At 44.5% G+C, this 20,339-nt stretch overlaps 1 protein-coding gene across 1 annotated transcript in view; it reads left to right on the top strand.

Moving 5' to 3' along the window:
* The window catches only part of LOC148036735 (putative ribose-5-phosphate isomerase 3, chloroplastic), a 37,191-nt gene extending 17,089 nt beyond the window's left edge, over positions 1–20,102 (top strand). Inside the window, exons 6-10 of the mRNA XM_087675621.1 lie at positions 18,167–18,253; positions 18,621–18,671; positions 18,791–18,904; positions 19,306–19,380; positions 19,492–20,102. Coding sequence (XP_087531747.1) covers positions 18,167–18,253; positions 18,621–18,671; positions 18,791–18,904; positions 19,306–19,380; positions 19,492–19,629 — 465 coding nt within the window. The 3' untranslated portion in view covers positions 19,630–20,102. The remainder of the gene's footprint in view (positions 1–18,166; positions 18,254–18,620; positions 18,672–18,790; positions 18,905–19,305; positions 19,381–19,491) is intronic.
* Positions 20,103–20,339: the final 237 nt, after the last annotated feature.

Here is a 20,339-nt window from a genome sequence, read left to right as displayed (position 1 = left end):
ACATATTGTTTCTTTTCAAAGGGTTGTTTCTTGCCCTTAAGAAATGGCATTTTCCTTTTAAATTTACCTACAAATTTTGAGGCTTCAAATTCCTTAGTCTTGGGCTCCGCATTAGTGAGACTAGTGAGTGTACTTGGACACGTATTATCTTCATTGATTAATGCAAATTTAATCGCCTCTTCAAGGGTCTTAGGTGAACTCCTTTTCACTTCCTTTTTACAGGCCTTATCTAGTCTTCTAATGAATCCTCTTGTCTTTTGAAATTCATCTATTCCTTCCAATTTGAGGATTATCTCACGATACTCCTCTAGATATGTCAGCAAAGGTCTTCTCTTTTGTCTGATATAATCCCAATCTTCCCAAATTTTTTCCATTTTATTTTCAGGAAGGAATTCTTTCAAAAAGACCGATTCAAATTGAGCCCAAGTTTCTGGTATTTTATTTGCCTCCTTTAAAGTTCACCACCATTTATATGCCTTTGGCCCCAAGGTTAAACTGGCCTCCAGCGCTTGGAGATGTGGTGGAGTATTTTTAAGTTTGTGCAAATCATCCCATTTTTGGAGAAAATTAAAGATAGTGTCTTTATTTTTGTCTTTTTCCTCCTCGAGAAATTGAGGAGGTTTCATATTTTTTAACATTGGGTTATCCCTTAACTTTTGGTGGGGTTCTCTAGGATTTCGCATAGTCACATCTAAATCTTTCGATGAAGATGGAATATCCGAGGTTTCTACCTTATTTTTATTCCTTTCTAGTAATAAGGCTAATTGAGGTTTTATTTCTGTGAGTGTTTGAGTTAGAAATTCCATTTGAACCCCCTATGCTTGCACACGAGCAGTTAAATCATCAAATTGTTCTTGTGTAGCAAAAAATTCTTCCCATTGTTCTTCTTGAATTTCTGTTTCATGGGGATCCGCCATAGGATGGTCCCCAGAACTAGAATTTTCAATTACCCCCTTTTTCTCTTTACCTTCCATTAATACACTGGAATTAGAAAGAAAATATAAGAAGTTTGCGTACAAAATGAAGTACTTCCTTGATTATAGTGATAAGGCAGCTATTGATGGCTTTAAAAGTTTAGTGATAACCAAAAGAGTGAGGAACAGTTCGACTTTCCGCCAAACCGAGCTAGTCGCATTGAAATGAAGCATGTCAGGCAGAAACACAGAATAAGTAGGGGATTAAACAAAACCCGCCTCCCCCCCCCCCCCTTCCCCCAAACAGGTCACGTGTAAACTAGCTGTACCCACAGCTATATCTCAAACGGGACTTCGCCCGACTAGCTCCATACTTCTGTCCACTTCGGTTACATAAATTCTGGCGACGGTGGCCAATCCGAGGAGGGAAAAATTTATAGTTGTGACGGATGTTACCAGTCACGTGTGATGAGGTGCGGGGCCAATTCTGTCAGGCGTTGGCTTGTCAGTTTTGACGTAATCCGTCAAGTACTTGAACTTTGACGACGGCGCCTACACGAACGCGAATCCAAGCTCAAATTAAAGATTAAAAGGGTGGGAGACCAGCGTGCCAACACGAAAGCATTCGCCTCAATTAAAACGGGACCCAACGGCTCTTCCAAAAAATGGGACCCGACGGCTCTTCTAGAAGACGGGACCCGACGGCTCTGATACCAGTATAAGATTGCCTGTCATCAATCTTCGATACCAGACAGTGATCACTCTGTCATAGCACGAGAGATGTCGTTCTGTTTCACCACCCAACCTCGCCTAGATGAGTGCTGGCTTCTCTCTCTAGTTTCGTCTGCCAGCCATCCGCTTCAGGTGAGTCCTACTATTTTTAGACTCACTTACTCTCTAGGCTCCCCTTGACCCCTTTCGGGTGCCCAAGGCCCTCGAACGGTCATCCCTCGCGCCTGTCTCCCATAAGTTACATTTATTAATGTAACAATCGGATTGCCCGTAAGGGCAATGGCATTCTGGTTGTCGCAGTAGACAACGGTGGGAGAGTCACATGGAAGATGTGTTAGCGGATCAGAGAGTGGCCGTATAGTCGGACTGCCACGTGGCAGTCCGACCTGTATCAGTACAGTCGGCTGCATTTAATGCAGCTGACCTGCCTATTTGTTGCGCCCAGATTCTTGCTATTTATAGCCGAGATTTCAGCAGTCTTACACACACTTCTGTACGCAGGTTTCATGCTGGAGATACCTGCAGACTCTGTCTCTGTTCGCAGATTTCAGACAGGAGATCATGCAAACTGCAATGGACTTAGAGGTGAACAGCAGGTTGCATCGTCGAGGTGGAGACACGCAGTCCAGCGCACTGCCCCTGTGTATATATCTGCATATCTTTGTATACAGCAGATCTTCATCTTCCACTGTCTCTTTCTCTCCTCTCTCTGCTTTCTCTCTCTTTCAGTCTTACGCTTCCGCACCGGTGCACTCTGACATGGTATCATAGCAGTGTAGAAGGGCTGGCTGAGTGAAGAACCAACCTGAAGAGGAGTTTTCATCGCGACACAAGGCTGCGTTTCCAACGTTTGAGGGTGAGCAAGAGGGCTGCGCCTCGGAACAAGGCTGAAGCAAGCGTGGGCGCGCAGGAAAGGAGTCCAATTGGTGGATTTGCTACTGTTTGTTGCTGTTTGAAGAGGAGGAAGGCTGAGTTTTCAATCTTCAAGTGCAGGTTTTGCTTTTTCATCGCCTTTGGCGGGTGAAGAAGGTTCGGGACGCGGAAGAAAGAGCCCTAGCAGGCTGCGTTTTCACAGTCAAAGGGGGCTGCTTTTGCGTTTGTGAAGGCATTACAGGTGAAGATGTCTACAGAGATTGACTTGGAGTTCCAGACGATAATGGACCGGAAGGTGCCTGTCTTACCGGCTCTTCCGGCAGATCAAAAGCTCGATGGCGATAATTACCGCATCTGGCGCGTGATAATATTGGCCATCCTTGAGTCCTACGATTTGGCGGACCTTGTACAGGAGGAGATCGACCGGCCCTCGGTGAGAGATGAGCCCAAACTCTCTTCCGATGCTCGTGCGGAGTTGGCCAAGGCACAGTCTCACTAGAACAAACTGAATGCCCGGATTCGTTTTTTTCTTTTTTTTTGGTCTTGTACTACAGCCGTGATAGCCCACATCGAGCACTTGACGGTGGCTTGGGAGATATGGCTGGAGCTTGATCAGATGTATAACCGGATGACCCTTATGAAGCGGGTTTCCTTGGAGGTGCAGATGCGGACCTTGTCCGTGAACAAGTCTTTTTCGTTGCGGGAGCACATTAACAAGCTTAGACAGCTTCAGATGCAGGTTCAGAATGCGGGAAAGCCGATTTCCTCCGAAGATATGGCGATCACACTTTTGTCCCAGTTACCGCCACGATTCGGTGCTTTCTACTCCGCCCTTATTGCTTCGAGGCGTGAGTCTACTCTTCGGTGGGAAGAGCTGGTTCCTATGGTCTTGGACCAAGAGGAACAACTGAAGGGACAACATGCTTCCAAATCGGAAGCCTTGATAGGTCAAGCCTCTCAGAAGAAGGGGAAGGACTAAAAGAAGAAGAGGGAGGACAACAAGTCAAAGAAGGACAAGGACAAAGAATCCACATGCCATATTTGTGGCAAGGCTGGCCATTGGAAGAAGGATTGCCCTGACAAAGACAAGAAGGACACCAACAAGAAGGACACGAAGGATTCTGGAGCGGTGGCTGCACCCTCATGAGTTGCGTTTCTTCATTTAGTTATCATTGAGGACTCTACACCGAATGCTTCTAATGCTGCGATGACAGCTCCCCAGGCTCGAGAGTGGATCGTTGACAGTGGTGCCTCCCGGCACACGACTTCTTCATCAGATGGTGTTGCCAGTTGCGACCCTCACGTGGGCAGATTCTCATTGGAGATAGCTCTTCGGTGTCTATTGCAGGACGGGGTGAGATGCAGCTTATTCCAGATGGACGTGGTGGTACCCATATCTCAGAGGTCTTGCATGTGCCCGGTTTGGGGTATCATCTACTTTTGGTTCATAAGATTTGTTCCCTTGGACTTTTGGTGGAGTTTGACAGTGATTCGGTGCGAGTCGTTGATCGTGGGTCGAGGAAGGTTCTCTCATCAGGATATGAGGAGAACGGCATCTACAAACTAACGTCTTCTACCGCCCTCCCTACTCTTCTTCTTACCTCTCAGACACAGTCAGAGCTATGGCATGCTCGGTTTGGTCACCTCAACTATGATTATCTTTGAAGGGCATCATGTGGACAGCTTGTTCGAGGGTTGCCGGACATAGTGGTGAGCCAGCAGCCATGCGTCTCTTGGATTCGTGGGAAACAGCATAGGGATGCGATTCCCCACAAAGCTTCGCGGCGGTCTACTTCACCAATGGAGCTTGTATCTATCGATCTTTGTGGCCCTGTGAGGAATGAGTCCTTCAGAGGGAGCTCGTACTTCATGTTGATCGTAGATAACTACAGCAAGATGACGTGGGCCTATTTCTTGGCGTTGAAGTCGGAGGCTTTCTCCCACTTCAAGGATTGGCTTCTCTTTGAGGAGAACCGATCAGGCCGGAGATTGAAAACCTTGCGATCCGATAAGGGTGGTGAATTAGTCTCTAATGAGTTTGCTCGTTTTTGTGCAGATAAAGGTATTCACCAGGAGTTTGCTAACACCAACACTCCTCAAGAAAATGACATTCTTGAACGGAAAAACCGAAGTGTGATTGAGATGGCGCGCACCATGATGGAGCACCGACAGACACCTCAGTTTCTATGGGCCGCGGTTGTGGCTACTACAGTCCACATCCTTAACCGATCCCCCACTTCGGCCGTTGATGGGATGACACCTTTTGAGGCTTACTTTGGGACTAAGCCCGATGTTTCTTATTTTAGGGTTTTTGGGTGTGATGCCTATGTTCACATTCTCAAGCCTCATCATGATAAATCTGAAGTAGCTTCCTGAAGACAGTTGTTTGTTGGCTACAGCTCTCAGTCCCACGGCTATCATTTGTATGATCTCGTCAAGTGGGATGTGTATACCAGTCGAGATGTGCGGTTCGTGGAGGTTCCGGCCATAGCAGCGGGTGAGGAGCATCCCGTTCTTGGAGATCCAGGGAAGAGTTGGGCTCCCGAGACAGTTTCTTTGGAGCCCGCGCCTTTTGATTCCGATTCTGTTTCTGATACAGATGTTCCACCGGTGGATCTCCCAGAGTCTTCAGCTGATGGAGAGAGACGAGGAGAAGTCCGGCCTCCTCCTCGTTGGGCCCATGACACACTCCGTGATTCAGGGATCGAGGGGGTCCCTGAGGAGTGGGGACCGCAGGATGGTCCGCGGCGGTCACGTCGGCACCAGGCACATTCTACGGAGCTTGTTTGCTCTAACTATTGTTTAATGACCCATGTTATGCAGGATCGAGAGCCCACCTCCGTGAAGGAGGCTTTACAGTCCGCACCGTGGAAGAAAGCTATGGAAGCCGAGTTGGAGGCTATTGAGAGGAATGGCACTTGGTCTCTCGTGCCTCGCCCCTCGAATAAGAAGGTGATTGGCGTCAAATGGGTCTCCAAGACCAAGTACCTTAGCGATGGTCCTTTGGACAAGCACAAGGCTCGCCTTGTTGCTAAAGGTTTTGCACAGCGCCCAGGGATTGATTGTCATGATACTTTTGCCCCCACTGCTCGTAAGGCGACTATTCGAGCTATTCTTGCCTTGGCTGGCCATAGGAAATGGCCTGTCTACCAGTTGGATGTGAAGTCGGCCTTGCTCAATGGTGATTTGAAGGAGGAGATCTATGTCGAGTAGCCTCATGGCTTTGGATCTTCAGATGGGAAAGTCTACAGGTTGAAGAAGGCCTTGTATAGCCTTAAGCAGGCTCCGCGTGCATGGAACGAGAAGATTGATTCGTTCCTACAGTCATAGTTGGGATATTGGCGTTCCAAGGCTGATCCGCAGCTTTATGTCCACACTTCCAAGGCTGGTTGTGTGCTTTTTGTGTTGTATGTTGATGATTTGATTGTCACAGGTGATCATGCACTGAAGGTCAAAGAGACAAAGGCAGCTTTACATTAGACGTTCGAGATGACGGATTTGGGTCTACTCCATTTCTTCTTGGGCCATGAGATTTATCAGTCTCAGAGGGGGATTTTTATCTCTCAGCAGAGATATGTACAGGAGCTCTTGGTTTCTTTTGCGATGGAGGATTGTCGGACCATTTCTACTCCTATGGATCCGAACTGGAAGGCGACTTCATATTCAGCTTCTCCCATGGCGGATGCTTCTCGCTATCGTCAGTTGATTGGATCATTGATTTGGCTCCTCAATACTCGTGTTGATCTTTGTTTTGCTATTGGGCTCTTGGTGGGGTTCATGAGTGAACCTCAGACGGTGCATTGGCAGGCTGCCCAGAGGATACTTCGGTATTTGAGGGGGACATCTGCCTTAGGGATTCACTATCCAACAGGCACAGGTGGTTCAGATCTTGTACTTGCAGGTTTGAGCGACTCGGATTGGGCTAGTGATGTGGACCACAGGCGGTCTACAACAGGTTACTGTTTTACTTTGGGTGCTGGTGTTATCTCATGGAGTAGCAAGAAGCAGCCCACGGTAGCCCTTTCATCTACTGAGGCGGAGTATCGGGCCGTGTCTTCCACCACATGTGAGGCTGTGTGGCTTCGGAGGTTGTTGGAGGAGCTTGGCTGCCCCCAGACTCGTCCTACTTTGCTGCAATGTGACAATGAGAGTTGCATTGCCTTGGCACGGAATCCTGTTTTCCATGCCCGGACGAAGCACATAGAGATCCAGTACCATTTTATCAAAGAGAAGCTTCTGAATGAGACCATCATTGTGGAGTATTGCAAGACGGAGGACAATCTTGCGGATCTGTTTACGAAGGCACTTCCCCAGGCTCTACTTCGGAGACATTCCAGATCCCTCAGGCTTCTGCCTCGCCTAGGCTCTAAGAGGGGGTGTTAGCGGATCAGAGACTGGCCGTATAGTCGGACTGTACAGTCGGCTGCATTTAATGCAGCCGACCTGCCTATTTGTTGCGCCCAGATTCTGGCTATTTATAGCCGAGATTTCAGCAGTCTTACACATACTTCTGTACGCAGGTTCCAGGCTGGAGACGTACAGACTCCGTCTCTGTTTGCAGATTTTAGACAGGAGATTGTGCAGACTGCAGTGGACCTCGAGGTGAACAGCAGGTTGCATTGTCGAGGTGGAGACACGCAGTCTAGCGCATTGCGCCCGTGTATATATTTGCATATCTTTGTATACAGCACACTTATACAGCAGATCTTCATCTTCCACTGTCTCTTTCTCTCTCCTCTCTCTGCGTTTTCTCTCTTTCAGTCTTACGCTTCCGCACCGCTGCACTCTGACAAGATGAAGCGCCGCCAGTAAACTCCTCAGATAGATGGCCTTGGTGGTGCCATCGAAGAGAGCCCTGTATTCAGCCTCGGCCATGGAAGCCGCCATCATCTCTTGCTTATGGTTGGACCAAGAAATAGGAGCCGTGCCCAAGGTAAAGAGGTAGCCACCAAGAGAACACCGGGTGTCAGAATCTCCTGCCCAATCAGAATCAATGTACCCCTACAAACATATACCAGAACCATATGTCAAGCCATAAGAAAAAGTACACCGCAAATAACGCAACACATGAAGGCATGCCTTCCAATGTGACATTCTAGGTGCTGTGAAATACTGACTGAGTATGCTAACTGAGTAAGCTAAATCTGGCCTAGTGTGAATTAACCAAAGAAGTTTTTCTACAACAGAATGATAGGTGTGTGTATCGAAGGACTGTCCTAGGGTATCCTTCAACAAGTAGACAGTAGGATCAATAGGTGTAGCCACTGGCCGTGTCTGATCCGAAGTGTACTGTTCCACAAGCTGAAGTGCGTATTTTTGCTGTGACACAAAAATACATTTTCCAGAACGAACTACCTCCATCCCCAAAAAATAAGACAACAAACCAAGGTCTGTCATGTCAAATGTAGCTTTAAGCTTAGCCTTAATTTCCGCTAGGACAGTAGAATTTGAACCTGTGATGAGTAAGTCATCAACATATAGCAAGAAATAGCTAACCCCCTCTGGAGTGGATCGAACATATAAGTTCGGGTCATAAGGGGTAGAATTATATCCATGAGTCTGTAAGAACTCATCCATTCTATGGAACCAAGACCACGGCGCTTGCTTTAGCCCATAAAGAGCTTTCTGCAAGCGGAATACCGTATCCCTAGGGTTCCTTGAGAGAAAGCCCGGTGGTTGCTCCACATAGACTTCCTCCTCTAAGTATCTGTTCAGGAAGGCACTCTTGACATTCATCTGATGTATCGGTCAGCCGTGGTGAGCGGCGAGCGCGAGTAGCAATCGAAAGGAAGTCAACCGTGTAGTTGGGGCAAAGGTCTCTTCATAATCAATGCCGTGCTTCTGTTAAAACCCTTGCACTACAAGGCGAGCCTTGTACTTGTCTAAAGTCCCATCAGCTTTTAGCTTTGTCCAAAAAATCCACTTTGTCCCAATGACTTTCTTGTGGCTCGGATGATCCACTAATGTCCAAGTCTCATCTCGGTCAATACTCTCTAGCTCCCTTTCCATGGCCTCTTGCCATTGAGGGTGCTGAAGAGCCTCCTGCCAGGTATTCAGCTTAGAATGTGCTATGTAATCAACTGTAAATAGTGATGCTATGATTAGTTTATATTCCTCAAAGGTCAGCTTGTCTATCTTTTTTTCCATGTACTCAGATGTTTCTCCCACCATGTCGGAACTTTGTGGAGCAAGCTGATCGGCCCACTCTCACTCGGTTCTTGACATAGGCTGATCTGGAGACTGAATCGGTGTTGATGTGTTCAAAGTCATTTGATCCTACTATTGTTCTGGCTTCTTGCAAAGAGCTTTCAGATCAAAGGCCTAGGTTTCTCAAAGAGTACCAAGCTCTGATACCATGTAAAGAAAAATACCCTAACACACAAACATAAACAGAAACCGTATGACAAAGCACAGACTGATAAAAAGAACACAGTTAGGGTTAGGGTTAGAGTAACTTAGAGACAATGAACTCAATGAACAAATGAAATGATAAGACTACTAATAATACGATGCTCATGCAGCAAACACACTATGCAATGAATGAATATTGAACCTCAAACTCCTATATCTCTAGGATCAAGGTAGGGGTAATGAGCTGGAGAGTGTGTCGTACTCCGAACGGATCCGGAATCGTAGCAATGCAGCCTCTGGATGTCGAACACCAGCAAAAGCAGCAGTGAAGTTGGATCTGATGCAGACAACAGTGAGGAGAGAGAAAGACTAAAAACGGAGCCTGCAGGAGAGAGAAAGACTAAAAACGCAGGCAGGACAGCATGTAGGAGAGAGAAAGACTGCAGCGACTGCAAACAGAAGAGAGAAAACTGTCAAGGCGGCAGCTGGAGCCTGCAAATGTAACACTTTGCTGATGTGGCAAGCTGTACGACAACAGTGCAGATGAACAACAGTCAGTCGCCAGGCAGAAACAGCAGCAATCAGCGTGTGGAGGGCTGGAAACAAGCGCCAAACTGTAGAGAACAGTGATGGACAGCAAGGGCTGAGATGTCCTCCGTGACCGGGGTGTGGGCAGCAAGTTGGTAACACTTGAAACCTGCAAAAACAAGATTGTGAAAGAGTAGAGGGCTGGCTGTCAATTTATAGAAAATTAGGACTCTAGATCCTCTCCCACTTAATTTTCTTGATTCGCTCCCCGTTTTAGGGCTTTGGCTAAAATAAACCTAAAATAAGCATGTTTTGGGCTGTTTAAGTGGCTAAGTGCATTTTTTAGTACAACATCGCCCACCAACTTTTATCGAAGGCAAGTTAGATGGTATAAACTATACTAGTGTTTTGACCTTGATTCAACATACAACCAAGGCATTAGAGGATTGGAATATATTGAGGAATCAGTATGAAACGCGAAACCAAATAAGGATTCAAAACTTGGAGAATCAACTAGTTGCGGATAATTTTGTTGAAGAAGAGTTAGTTGAAGTGTTTATTACTTGAATCAAGAATCTGTACAACTAGATGGTTAGTGCTGGGATATAAAAGACTAGCAAGGAGCTAGCTCAAAGGTGTCTTTAGATTTGTCCACCAAGGTTTAATGGACTAGTAATTGCCCTAAACACTTAGGTGAGATCCTAAGCTTTGATGTTTAAGAAATTGCATTCACTAATAATGAAAGAAGAGTTGCAACTTAAAGTCTAAGAAGGTAGCAATAGTGGAGATGCTGTATTCTTTGCCAATGCAAAAGTCAAAGGTGTGTTGAGAAACCATATAATTTAGTATAATTTTTCTCCTCCATTTCAATTTTTGGTTTCTATTTACAGTCCCAAAAAGGCTTTTTGGGCACCTTCCAAGAGAGTTGGGGTGTGACCCAAGAGACTTCAATGGGTGACACTCTATATAGTCTATGCTTATATAGAGGCCATTGTAAAGTTATCCATTGAAGATATTTTAAAACTAGTAGACATTGGAAGGTACAGGAGATTCAAGCTAAAAAGGAAGACCCCTTCAGAGCCATTCCCAGTCTATCTTTCACCTAGTCAGAGTTTTCTGGCTAGCTTCTTCGCCTATTATTTGTTTGGATTGCCATCTAAGGTTTTTCTATTGTAGGTTAGTCTTAATGTTATCTAATACTTTGTAGGTAGATCACTAGCCTTCTCCTTTCGTGTAATTTTTACATCCTCTCCTCTTCCTCTCCCCCCCCCACCCTTCTCCCCTTGTTGAGCTAAAAATGTATTAGCTTGACTTAAAACAGCTCCAAAACATGTTTAATTAATTTTAAAAACCTTATTATTTCAAAAAGAATCGTAATCCTAGAGAGTTACCGTGTCCCACATGCAAAACCCTAATTTGGGTACCCCAAACTTTCCATAATTATGCATGTAGTCCACCACTCTCCCTTAATTTTGTTTTTGCAAGTTTTAGGAGCAGTATCTCTACTGCCCACACCCCATTCGCAGAGGACATCGTGGTCAGACCTTCCCCTTGTATGCTATCATTTGGCGCATGATTCCAACCTTCGTTTTCATCTGTTAGGTGTGGCTTGTATCCTAGAGCCATAACCTACATCTAGGAGTTGTTAGTTGGTACCCTAGAGCTGTCACCTATGGTTAGGAACCTTGCGTTTTTTGCTAACGTCATCATCTAGAGCTGTTGCCATCAATTAGACACTGTTGCCATCATCTAGAACCTTGCATTCGCTGAGTTTCTCTCTCCTCCAGTTATTGCCTATACTTCTTGCACACTCACCTATTGTTTCCGGTTATTGCCGAGTTTTTTCTCCTCAGGTACCTGCGTTTTTTAGCCTTTCTCTCTCCTCATTGCTTGTCTATATTAGATCCAGTCTTTTTGGTTGTGTTTATTGGTGTTTGACATGTGGAGGCTTCCTCATTATGTTTCACAATCCATTTCGAAGTACGACACACTCTCTAGCTCATAACCTTTGCCTTGATTCTAGAGATACGAGAAATCGAGGTTCAATATTCATTACTAGTGTGTTTGTTGCATAAGCAATGTATATTCAGTAGTCATTCACTTCATTATTCATTATATTTATTGTCTTTGAGTTACCCTAATCCTAATTGTGTTTTGTGTTATCAGTTTATGCTTTGTCATATGATTGGCTTTGTGTTTTCTATGTTTAGAGCATTTTTTCTTTTTCTTCCCCCTCGCCTCCCTTTGTAAACACCCCGAACAATGTAGTATGCTTGACAATTATGATTTTCGCTTGTTTTCAAGATTTAATATAAAAGAGAATGAACACTTAAGCTGAAAATGAAAATTACTCACAAAATTACAGCCATGAAAATGTAAAAGTAATGGAGACAAGATTGAGGGTTGAAGATGGGGGTTTACCTGAGAGTGAGAAGAAGTAATTCTCACTCTCACAAGATCATGCAAAGATGTACAAACACACATGCATTATCTATTATGCAATGATAAGAACTGATTTCTTTACAGTATGAGAGAAGAAAGAGGGGAAATCAGCCTTTCTCCATCGTTGATCAGCAATACATGGATAGGGCTTGCTTCTTGTTGCTAAAATGGAAGAAATAGCTCGAGAAGGAGGGGCTATAATGAATTTACAGGCTTGCTGTCCTGTAAAACAGCAGTAATAGAAGAGGGAATATGGAGGAATTTGATAATGGAGAAGTGGGGGATGATGATGGGGATGGATGGGCAAGTTTCTGGCTATCTGTGGGTACTGTACATGAGTTTATAGCAAAGAAAAATGATGCTGAATGAAGAAAAACGAGCTCTTATTTATAGGAGAGGGAAGAGCTAGTACAAAAGGGGAAAGTGGAGTAGCACAAGACAAGTGTCCAGCCACATGTCATGAGATGTAACAAGTAGTGGGACACTTGGAAACTTGTGTGACAAGTGTCTTGACACTTGTCTCTTCTCTATGGCCTTCCTTTTTGGGCTGAATACTGTCAAGAATAGAAACAACCAAATTTAGTAAGCACAGTCAGGATACAGAATTTACTATTTTTAGAATGACATCCCTATTTTTTAGGACTAGCATTTTTAGGCTAATTCGAGGCTCCTAAAATTTAGGGATCTCCCCAATATGGGTGTCATATGAAAGCTTTTTCCGTGTACATCGCAAAAATGGTATCAGAATCTTCATATGACTTTCCTATGCAAAGAAATGTGCATTTCAAGCTTTCAGCCCATACATGCACATTGTACAAGCATTCATGATCATGCCATCTTGTTGATTGTAATTGTCTGTTCTGGCGGATCTAGCCCACACTTCAAGGTATCAATCCTTTCTGTGTGCGAGTCTAACCCTAATATGCGTGAGTTCTGGTCACAGGCGCCCAATCGGGCGATATAGGTGGAAGTGTGAACTATCTTTTCTCTAACCCACTGCGTGGGTCCACCATAACCTGTGACCACTCATTAGTGGCCAGCTCCAATGCACTTTTCTTTATATATTATTAGTGCAAAGGAAACAAATTTAATAAATCATTATATAGACAAATTAATGAAAAAGGATACAAATTCTGTTTCTATAGAGTTGTAACACCCTTCCTCGCTCTAACTAAAAGTTATAGCCAAGGTATGGACCTCCCTTCACCATAAGGTGAGTAGTAGAGGAAGATTGATTGGAGGCTGCCACACTTGGAGCCATGGAGAATAAGTGTGCGTACATTTACTGTGAAGAAATACCCTAACATAGAAACACAAATAACATCGTATGACAAAGCACAGACTGATAGAAGAATACAATTAGGGTTAGGGTAACTCAGAGACAATGAACAGAGAGAATGAATGAAGTGATATGACTATTGAATATACAATGCTCATGTAGCAAACACACTATGTAGTAAATGAATATTGTACCTTGAACTCCTGTTTCTCGAGGATCGGGGGGCAAGGGTAATGAGCTAGAGAGTGTGTCATACTCCGAATGGATCCTGAATCACAATAAGGTAGCCTCCGGATGCCGTACAACAGCAAATGTAGCCAAGGAAGGCTAGATCTAATGCAAACGGCAGTGTAGGAGAGAGAAAAACTAAAAACGCAAGTGAGGAGAGAGAAAGACTAAAAACGCAAGAAAAACCAACACCAACAGTCAGCATGCTGAAAACAGCTCCGAACAATGTGTGGTAGGCTAGAAACAAGCGCGAGACTATTGTAGACAGCAATGGCTAGCCTGGACCGCAATGTCCTCCATGTCCAGTGTGGATAGCAAGTTGAAGTACCTGAAATCTAAAAAAACAAGATTAAGGCTGAATGGAGGATAGCATACCTTCTATTTATAGAAAGTTTGGGCCCTCCCAAGTGGGTTTGTTCTTATGGGATACTGACTCTCTAGAAATACATTTCTTTTTAAACAAACAAGGTTTCTTTTTTAATTAAGCATGTTTTGGGTTTGTTTAAGTGAAGCTAATGCATTTTTAGCTCAACATCCCCTCTTAGGCCCAACAACAGTGCCACGAGAAGTAGATCAACCAAGCCCTTTTTTTTTTCTTTATCTTTTATCCCATGGCGTCCCATCCCAAAGTAGCTAGAGTATCAGACAAAGGGTGCACGTCGGCTGCCTAGTGGTCTACTAAGACTACAGAGGCGATGGTTATCGTACCAAAGGAGTCCAAGTGATCACCCCAGAGAGACCTAGGTATCGGACAAAGGGTGCACGTTTGCTGTCCAATGGCCTACGAAGTCTTGCAAAGGTGGATGGAATCAGCTATGGACTTTTTTTTTGGGCTTTATAGTTGTGATAGATTGAACATTAAGTGAGGGTTTCAAATCAGTTTTTGTTCTATTGAGTATCCGTGCCCCAAAACGGGAGAGTGATAAGGGATTGTTAGACCCAAGAACTTCACAAAACAAGCATACTATTCCTACAGTACTGGGTGTCGATGAAGAAGGAAAATGGCTAAGGTGTGGATGACACAGATATAGCAAAGATATGAAGCAAGCAAGACAAGCAAAGCAAGTAAGCAAGTAAGCAAGCAAGGGAGAACTGCCTTGGAAACTACCATGTGCAATGCTATGAATATGGTGGATCTAGAGTTGCTACTTAAAGACTGAAAAGGGATAAATATGCACAGATACATGCTTACATGAACAGAATGCCAATGCATGGGGTAATGCAAAGGGAGATGCAAGATATCATGCTTACGTAAAATGCAATGCAACGGTGCCACTTGGACAATGCCCTTACAGGGGAATTGTTTACTTCCCCAAGTGCCCATTTAAAATCATATCATCCTGACAGTGCGGATAAAGTTATAAATATCCATAAGTACAATAAAGAAGAATAATTGAATGAATGAATGTCTAGAAATTGTAAGCATCATCATTGTCACTATCAAGAGAAGTAGTTGTCCCCTCTCAAACTGGAAGGAAAAGCAAGAGAGAAGCACCCTCTTCCCGTCAATCTGAAGAAGTAGGGGAGGGTGCACCCAAGCCGATCCTGGGTGTGAAAGGTACTGAAGAACCGGCCGATTGACCGCTTTGGTCAAAATGTCTCAAAATTATTTGATGAAGGCACAAATTCTAGGCGGATAGTGCCTAGCTCAATCTGCTCTCTGGAAAAATGAAAGTAAACTTCCACATGCCGCGTCCGTGGTGTAATGATCGGATTGCCCGCAAGGGCAATGACACTCTGGTTGTTGCAGTAGCCAATGGTAAGAGAGTCACAAGGAAGTGAAGCGCCGCTAGTAAGCTCCTCAGGTAGATGGCCTCACTGGTGCCATCGAAGAGAGCCCTATACTCAACCTCGGCGGTGAAAGCCGCCACTCTCTTCCTATGGCTAGACTAAGAAATGGGAGCCGTGCCTAAGGTGAAGAGATAGCTGCCATGGAAATACCAGGTGTTAGGATCTTTTACCCAATCAGAATCAGTGTACCTCTATAAACATAAACCAGAACCTTAAGTGAGGCCATAAGAATAAGTGCATCGTAAATAATGCAATACATGAAGACATCCAATCCAATGTGATAGCCTAGGTGCTATGAAATACTGATTGAGAATGCTGACTGAGTAAGCTAAGTCTGGCTTAGTATGAATTAACCAAAGAAGTTTTCCTACAATAGATCTATAGGTATGTACGTCGAAGGGCTGACCTATTTTATCATTAGGCATGTATATGTATGCATGATATCCAAAGACTCTAAAGTGGGATATGACAGGTCGAGAGCCAAAGAATATCTCGTACGGGATCTTTTGATGAAGAGCCGTAGTTGGGCGCCGGTTAAGGATGTACACCACAGTGTTAGTAGCCTCAAACCAAAGGCGCTCAGGGAGCTCTGCTGCAAATAGCACAGAGCATGCCATTTTCATGATTGTCCGGTTCCGATGTTATACGACTCCATTTTGAGAGGGAAAGTTGGTAGAGATGAGTTGGTGAGAGATGCCATGTTGCTGTAGAAACTCGGAAAATTCGTGGAAGATGAACTCACCACCTATATCACTTCTCATGCAACCAACACAATGACCCGTCTGGTTATGAACTAGCAGCACCCAAGCAGAGAAATATGTGAAAGCATCAGACTTATGCTTGAGAAAATACACCCATATGTATCTCGACTATCAAAAAGATGTACAACGCGTTGTTCAAGGTATCAGTTGATATGGGCTCACAAAGATCAACGTGAATCAATCTAAGAGGCGCCTTAGTTCTATGTGTAGACTGTTGAGGAAATGGGGTACGATGGTGCTTCCCGAGCTGACATGCTCTACAAATATCTCAAGCTAGCTTCAGATGGGGAAGGCCCTCAACCATCTCACGGCGAGACAACTCATAAAGAGAGTCATAGCCAAGATGTCCTAGGCAGAAATGCCAAAGACGCTCGTTGTTTGTAGGCTCCCTAGATGTGGCTAATGCTTGAAAGCTATAGAACATGCAACCCTCGACTGTAGGCTCGGGAAGAAAATGGGTCATGTGGTATAGGCCATTAGGCTATGCCTCACCACGAGCAATCACCAAACTAGTCTGAGAGTCAAGGACCTCGACTGTGGTCGCTGTAAAGAAAACTACTCGCCCCAACCGGCAAAGCTGCTAAATAGATAACAAGTTCACCCTAAGCTAAGGGACATAGTATACATTGTCCAGCGAAGCCAGATCCGAACCCTTGTCAGTGGCAAAACTGATGCAACCTTGAGCTTGGATCTTGATCGAGGAGTTGTTTCCTACGTAGGCCCGCCTGGTTGCAAGAGCTTGGGTATGGAAGATGTCCTCTATAGGAGTCATGTAATGTGTAGCTCCATTGTCCACAATCCAAATAGGTGTTGATGTGCTCGGTTGTGACAAGTGGACCTTTGCGGCAATCTTGTCGGGAGGCAACTCATAGATGTGGATGAGACTTGCATCGGATGTCTCTATGGAGACAATGTGGGCCTTTGCAGACGAGTCAGACAAGCCCTCTAGAGTTGAGAACGTTGTCGATTGAGATGGTTGACCGGTGGCAGTGTGGGTCTGACCTTCCCACTACCCCTTGCCCTCACCCTGCCTCCCTTGAGATGGGTTGCCTGACTGAGGGGCGGGGTTTTGTGATGTGGCTTTCGGTGCTGTGCCTCTTGCCTTTGATCGACACTCATCGTCAAATTGGCCAGCCTCTTGACAATATTGACAATACCTATTCTTCTTAGGTACATTTTGCCACCATTTACTCTTTTGTGTGGGCGCCCACTGAAAGAAGGGGGGAAACCAATAGATGATGTCAAATCCGCAGCTTGTCTTTGCCTTTTTTGTCTTTAGCTCTCTGGGCTCCTGTGCTCTTGTGCTCTGATACCATGTCAAAAATAACGCGTATGCTGTGATACCATGTTAAAAGAATAGGTATGCTCTAGTACCACATCAAAATAAGCGACAACGCAGAGAGACGGTAGGGTTTGCGGGGAGTAACACAGTGTGCACGGCAAACTCAGAGAGAAGAGAAACTAAGAAACACAAGAACACGGTGACAATGCAGTGAATCATCCTATGAGAAGAAAAGCTGATATAGTGGAGCTGAAGCTCAAAAGATAATTGCATTGTCCTGTCTAAATCAAGCGGCAACACCTGTGGGAAATCTGCACAGTGAAGGGAGCGAAACGCAGTCCTCCGGGCAGTGGGCTATCGAGGTAATCACTGGAAGGTGAAGGACAGCAGTTGAGGGAGCAAGCTGCAGTCCTCTGATACCATCGGAGATGTGAAAGATGATCACCAGTTGTTGAGGGAGGGAACCACAATTCTTTGATACTACGGAGTGATCCTGGGCAGCAAAACGCAAACCCCAGAGTGTTGGAGCTGTCAAACACAAGGAGAGCAGCCCAAATGCTGATGCAAGGTGGATAATGATGATGACAAGTGCGTGTTCGTGCGCGCGCGCACACACACACACACACACAACCCCAACACACAGAGAGTCACACTATTGTTTTCACATGTGCACTCACATTGTGACCCATTGCTGGCCTAGCAAGTCAGCCACATTGCTTCTGTTTGGTGCAGTATCATCATGAGCCACAAGATTGTCATTTCATATGATCCACAACAATTGCTTCTGTTTGGTGGGGTATCATCATGTTCCACAAGATTGTCATTTCATATGTACCTGTAATTTGAATATAGTGTTGATTGGATATAGGCATCTATCAATGTGGCAAGTGTCAATGTTCTAAAGGTTGTATATGAAAAAATCTGTAGAAACTCATATTTAGCGAAGGTTGAGCTTATGTTGTCTTTCTTGAAATTCTTATTCCAGATAGATCTTGCTATTGATGGAGCTGATGAGGTAGATCCTGATCTTAACCTGGTTAAAGGACGTGGTGGAGCCCTACTGAGGGAGAAGGTGATCCCAGACTTGTCTATTTTGTTACCTACGACTCTATTTGAATGTGTATTTATATAGTTGACTAGTTTTGGTCTTGTTAAGTTCCTGTAAAACAAGGCTACCTATTACTCTATTTGAATGTGTATTTATATATAGCTGACTAGTTGGCAATGGTCATGCAAAGTTCCTGTAAAACAAGGCCTTTGTTTTGCTTTACAATCTCTTGTTAAAGAGTTCCTTTGTTCAATAGTCAAAACATAGGTAAGGTGCTTGCAAACACTGACCACTTGTCTGTCTCATGTGCCTTTCTTTCCTGTAAACTTACAACTCACGATTTGCCACAATTACATTTAGCTTTTCTTTTGTGACTTGTTATACTATGCAGATGGTGGAGGCTGCTTCATCAAAGTTTGTGGTAGTGGTTGACGAGACAAAGGTAAGTTTGTTGCAATGGTCAAAGAAGGCCATGTGGCAAGTACAAGGTGTGATTTTCATTCATGATCTTCTAAAGCTCTACGTAAGCAGTTGGTAAGAGCGTTGTTTCTGCAACTGTAGCTGGTTGATGGTTTGGGTGGCAGTCAACTAGCAATGCCTGTTGAAGTAGTACAATTCTGCTGGAAATATAATGCAGAGCGTTTGAAAAATCTTCCAGAGGTGGCTGGTTGTGAGGTACATTCATGAGCATTGTGTTTTTGAAGCCTTTGAAACTGAATTGATTCTCTGTTGTGTCTCCTGAGATAACAGTGTACCTTGAAAGTGGGATTCTACAGAACACAGCTGTAGCACATGTCCATTACCCACAGCACTGCTTTAAAATGATATCACTAAATGGCTGCAGGCTTAGCACTAGATCCCCGGGTCACTTCATCAAATGGTGATGTTGTCTTAATTGAGTTTCTAGAATAAGTGGCTTCCAGAAGTATTTACCTCTCGAAAGAACTTGAAAGCACCATCTTAACTGCTTGACAAAAAGGACCTTGCTACAGGTCTTGTGTGGTTCAACTGCCTTATTTGCCATTTTTATTTGAATGGAAGTGCTGTGCTTTGATTAGGGCTGTTTGTTTATGCAGGCAAAACTGCGGATGGATGGTGACAAGCCTTATGTCACTGACAATTCAAATTACATAGTAGATCTTTATTTCAAGGTCTGAACTTGCCTGTCTCATTTTTCGTGTGCTTTGGTCAGTACTTTTTCCCAGATCTGTTGAAGTTGAAAATGTCTTATCATACATGATCCCATCCGTGCTGTGCTGCAGACACCTATGAAAGATGCCAGGGCAGCAGCTAAGGCCATTTCTGCGTTAGAAGGGGTGGTGGACCATGGGCTTTTCTTGGACATGGCAACTGCTGTTATTATTGCTGGAGCTGATGGAGTCACTGTGAAGACAAAATAAAACTGCAGGGCCTGTAAAAATGCATGAATGGGTGGTTGAGAAAATGCAGAAGCCTGTTTTAACCTGCATACGCAACATGTGAGCTGGCATGGATGCTCTCAATTCCATCCCAAGCAGGCTATATATAGGCAAAACAGTTCTAACAAGTTGTGCTTATTACAAAAGCCTGCCTTTGTATCAATACGATAATAAAGGGAGAGAGAGAGAGAGAGAGAGAGAGAGAGAGAAAAGAGAGAGCTCATTTCCCAAGCATGATTAACCTGTCATAAGTTGGAGGTCGAAAATGGGCGAGTACAAAGTTTGCCTTAGACAGCTTAAATTTTGTCCCCGGTCAAAGATATAGGATATGATTAACATGCAAGTATCTTGCAAAACAATACCATCTCTCTCGCTTGTACCCTAATGATCAACTTCCTTTCTTTGAATGGCACAAAACTTTCTTGGCAAAATAGAATATTTGCAGTAAATGGAATTACTATGTCTATATGGTGTTGAGCAGGCACGAGACTTGTGGCTGTGCAAGCTCACAATTGATAGGGCTGGGAAGTTGCCACACCTGCAACAGGTGTTCAGGAAATGGGCTTTCTAGCCTTTTCACTAGGGCATTTGAGTCTCGTTGCCATTTCGATTTCACATGGTTCCTAATGGTTGGCCCAAGTATCACCAACGGCTTATTTCATCTAGTGCTTGTTTGCTGATTTCTCGCTACA

The sequence above is a fragment of the Lygodium microphyllum genome, chromosome 4, assembly GCF_053477565.2.
Source record: "Lygodium microphyllum isolate KBCC chromosome 4, Lygodium_microphyllum_v1.1.10, whole genome shotgun sequence".
In the NCBI taxonomy this organism is placed as follows: domain Eukaryota; kingdom Viridiplantae; phylum Streptophyta; class Polypodiopsida; order Schizaeales; family Lygodiaceae; genus Lygodium; species Lygodium microphyllum.
This window is presented reverse-complemented; position numbering and strand designations above follow the sequence as displayed.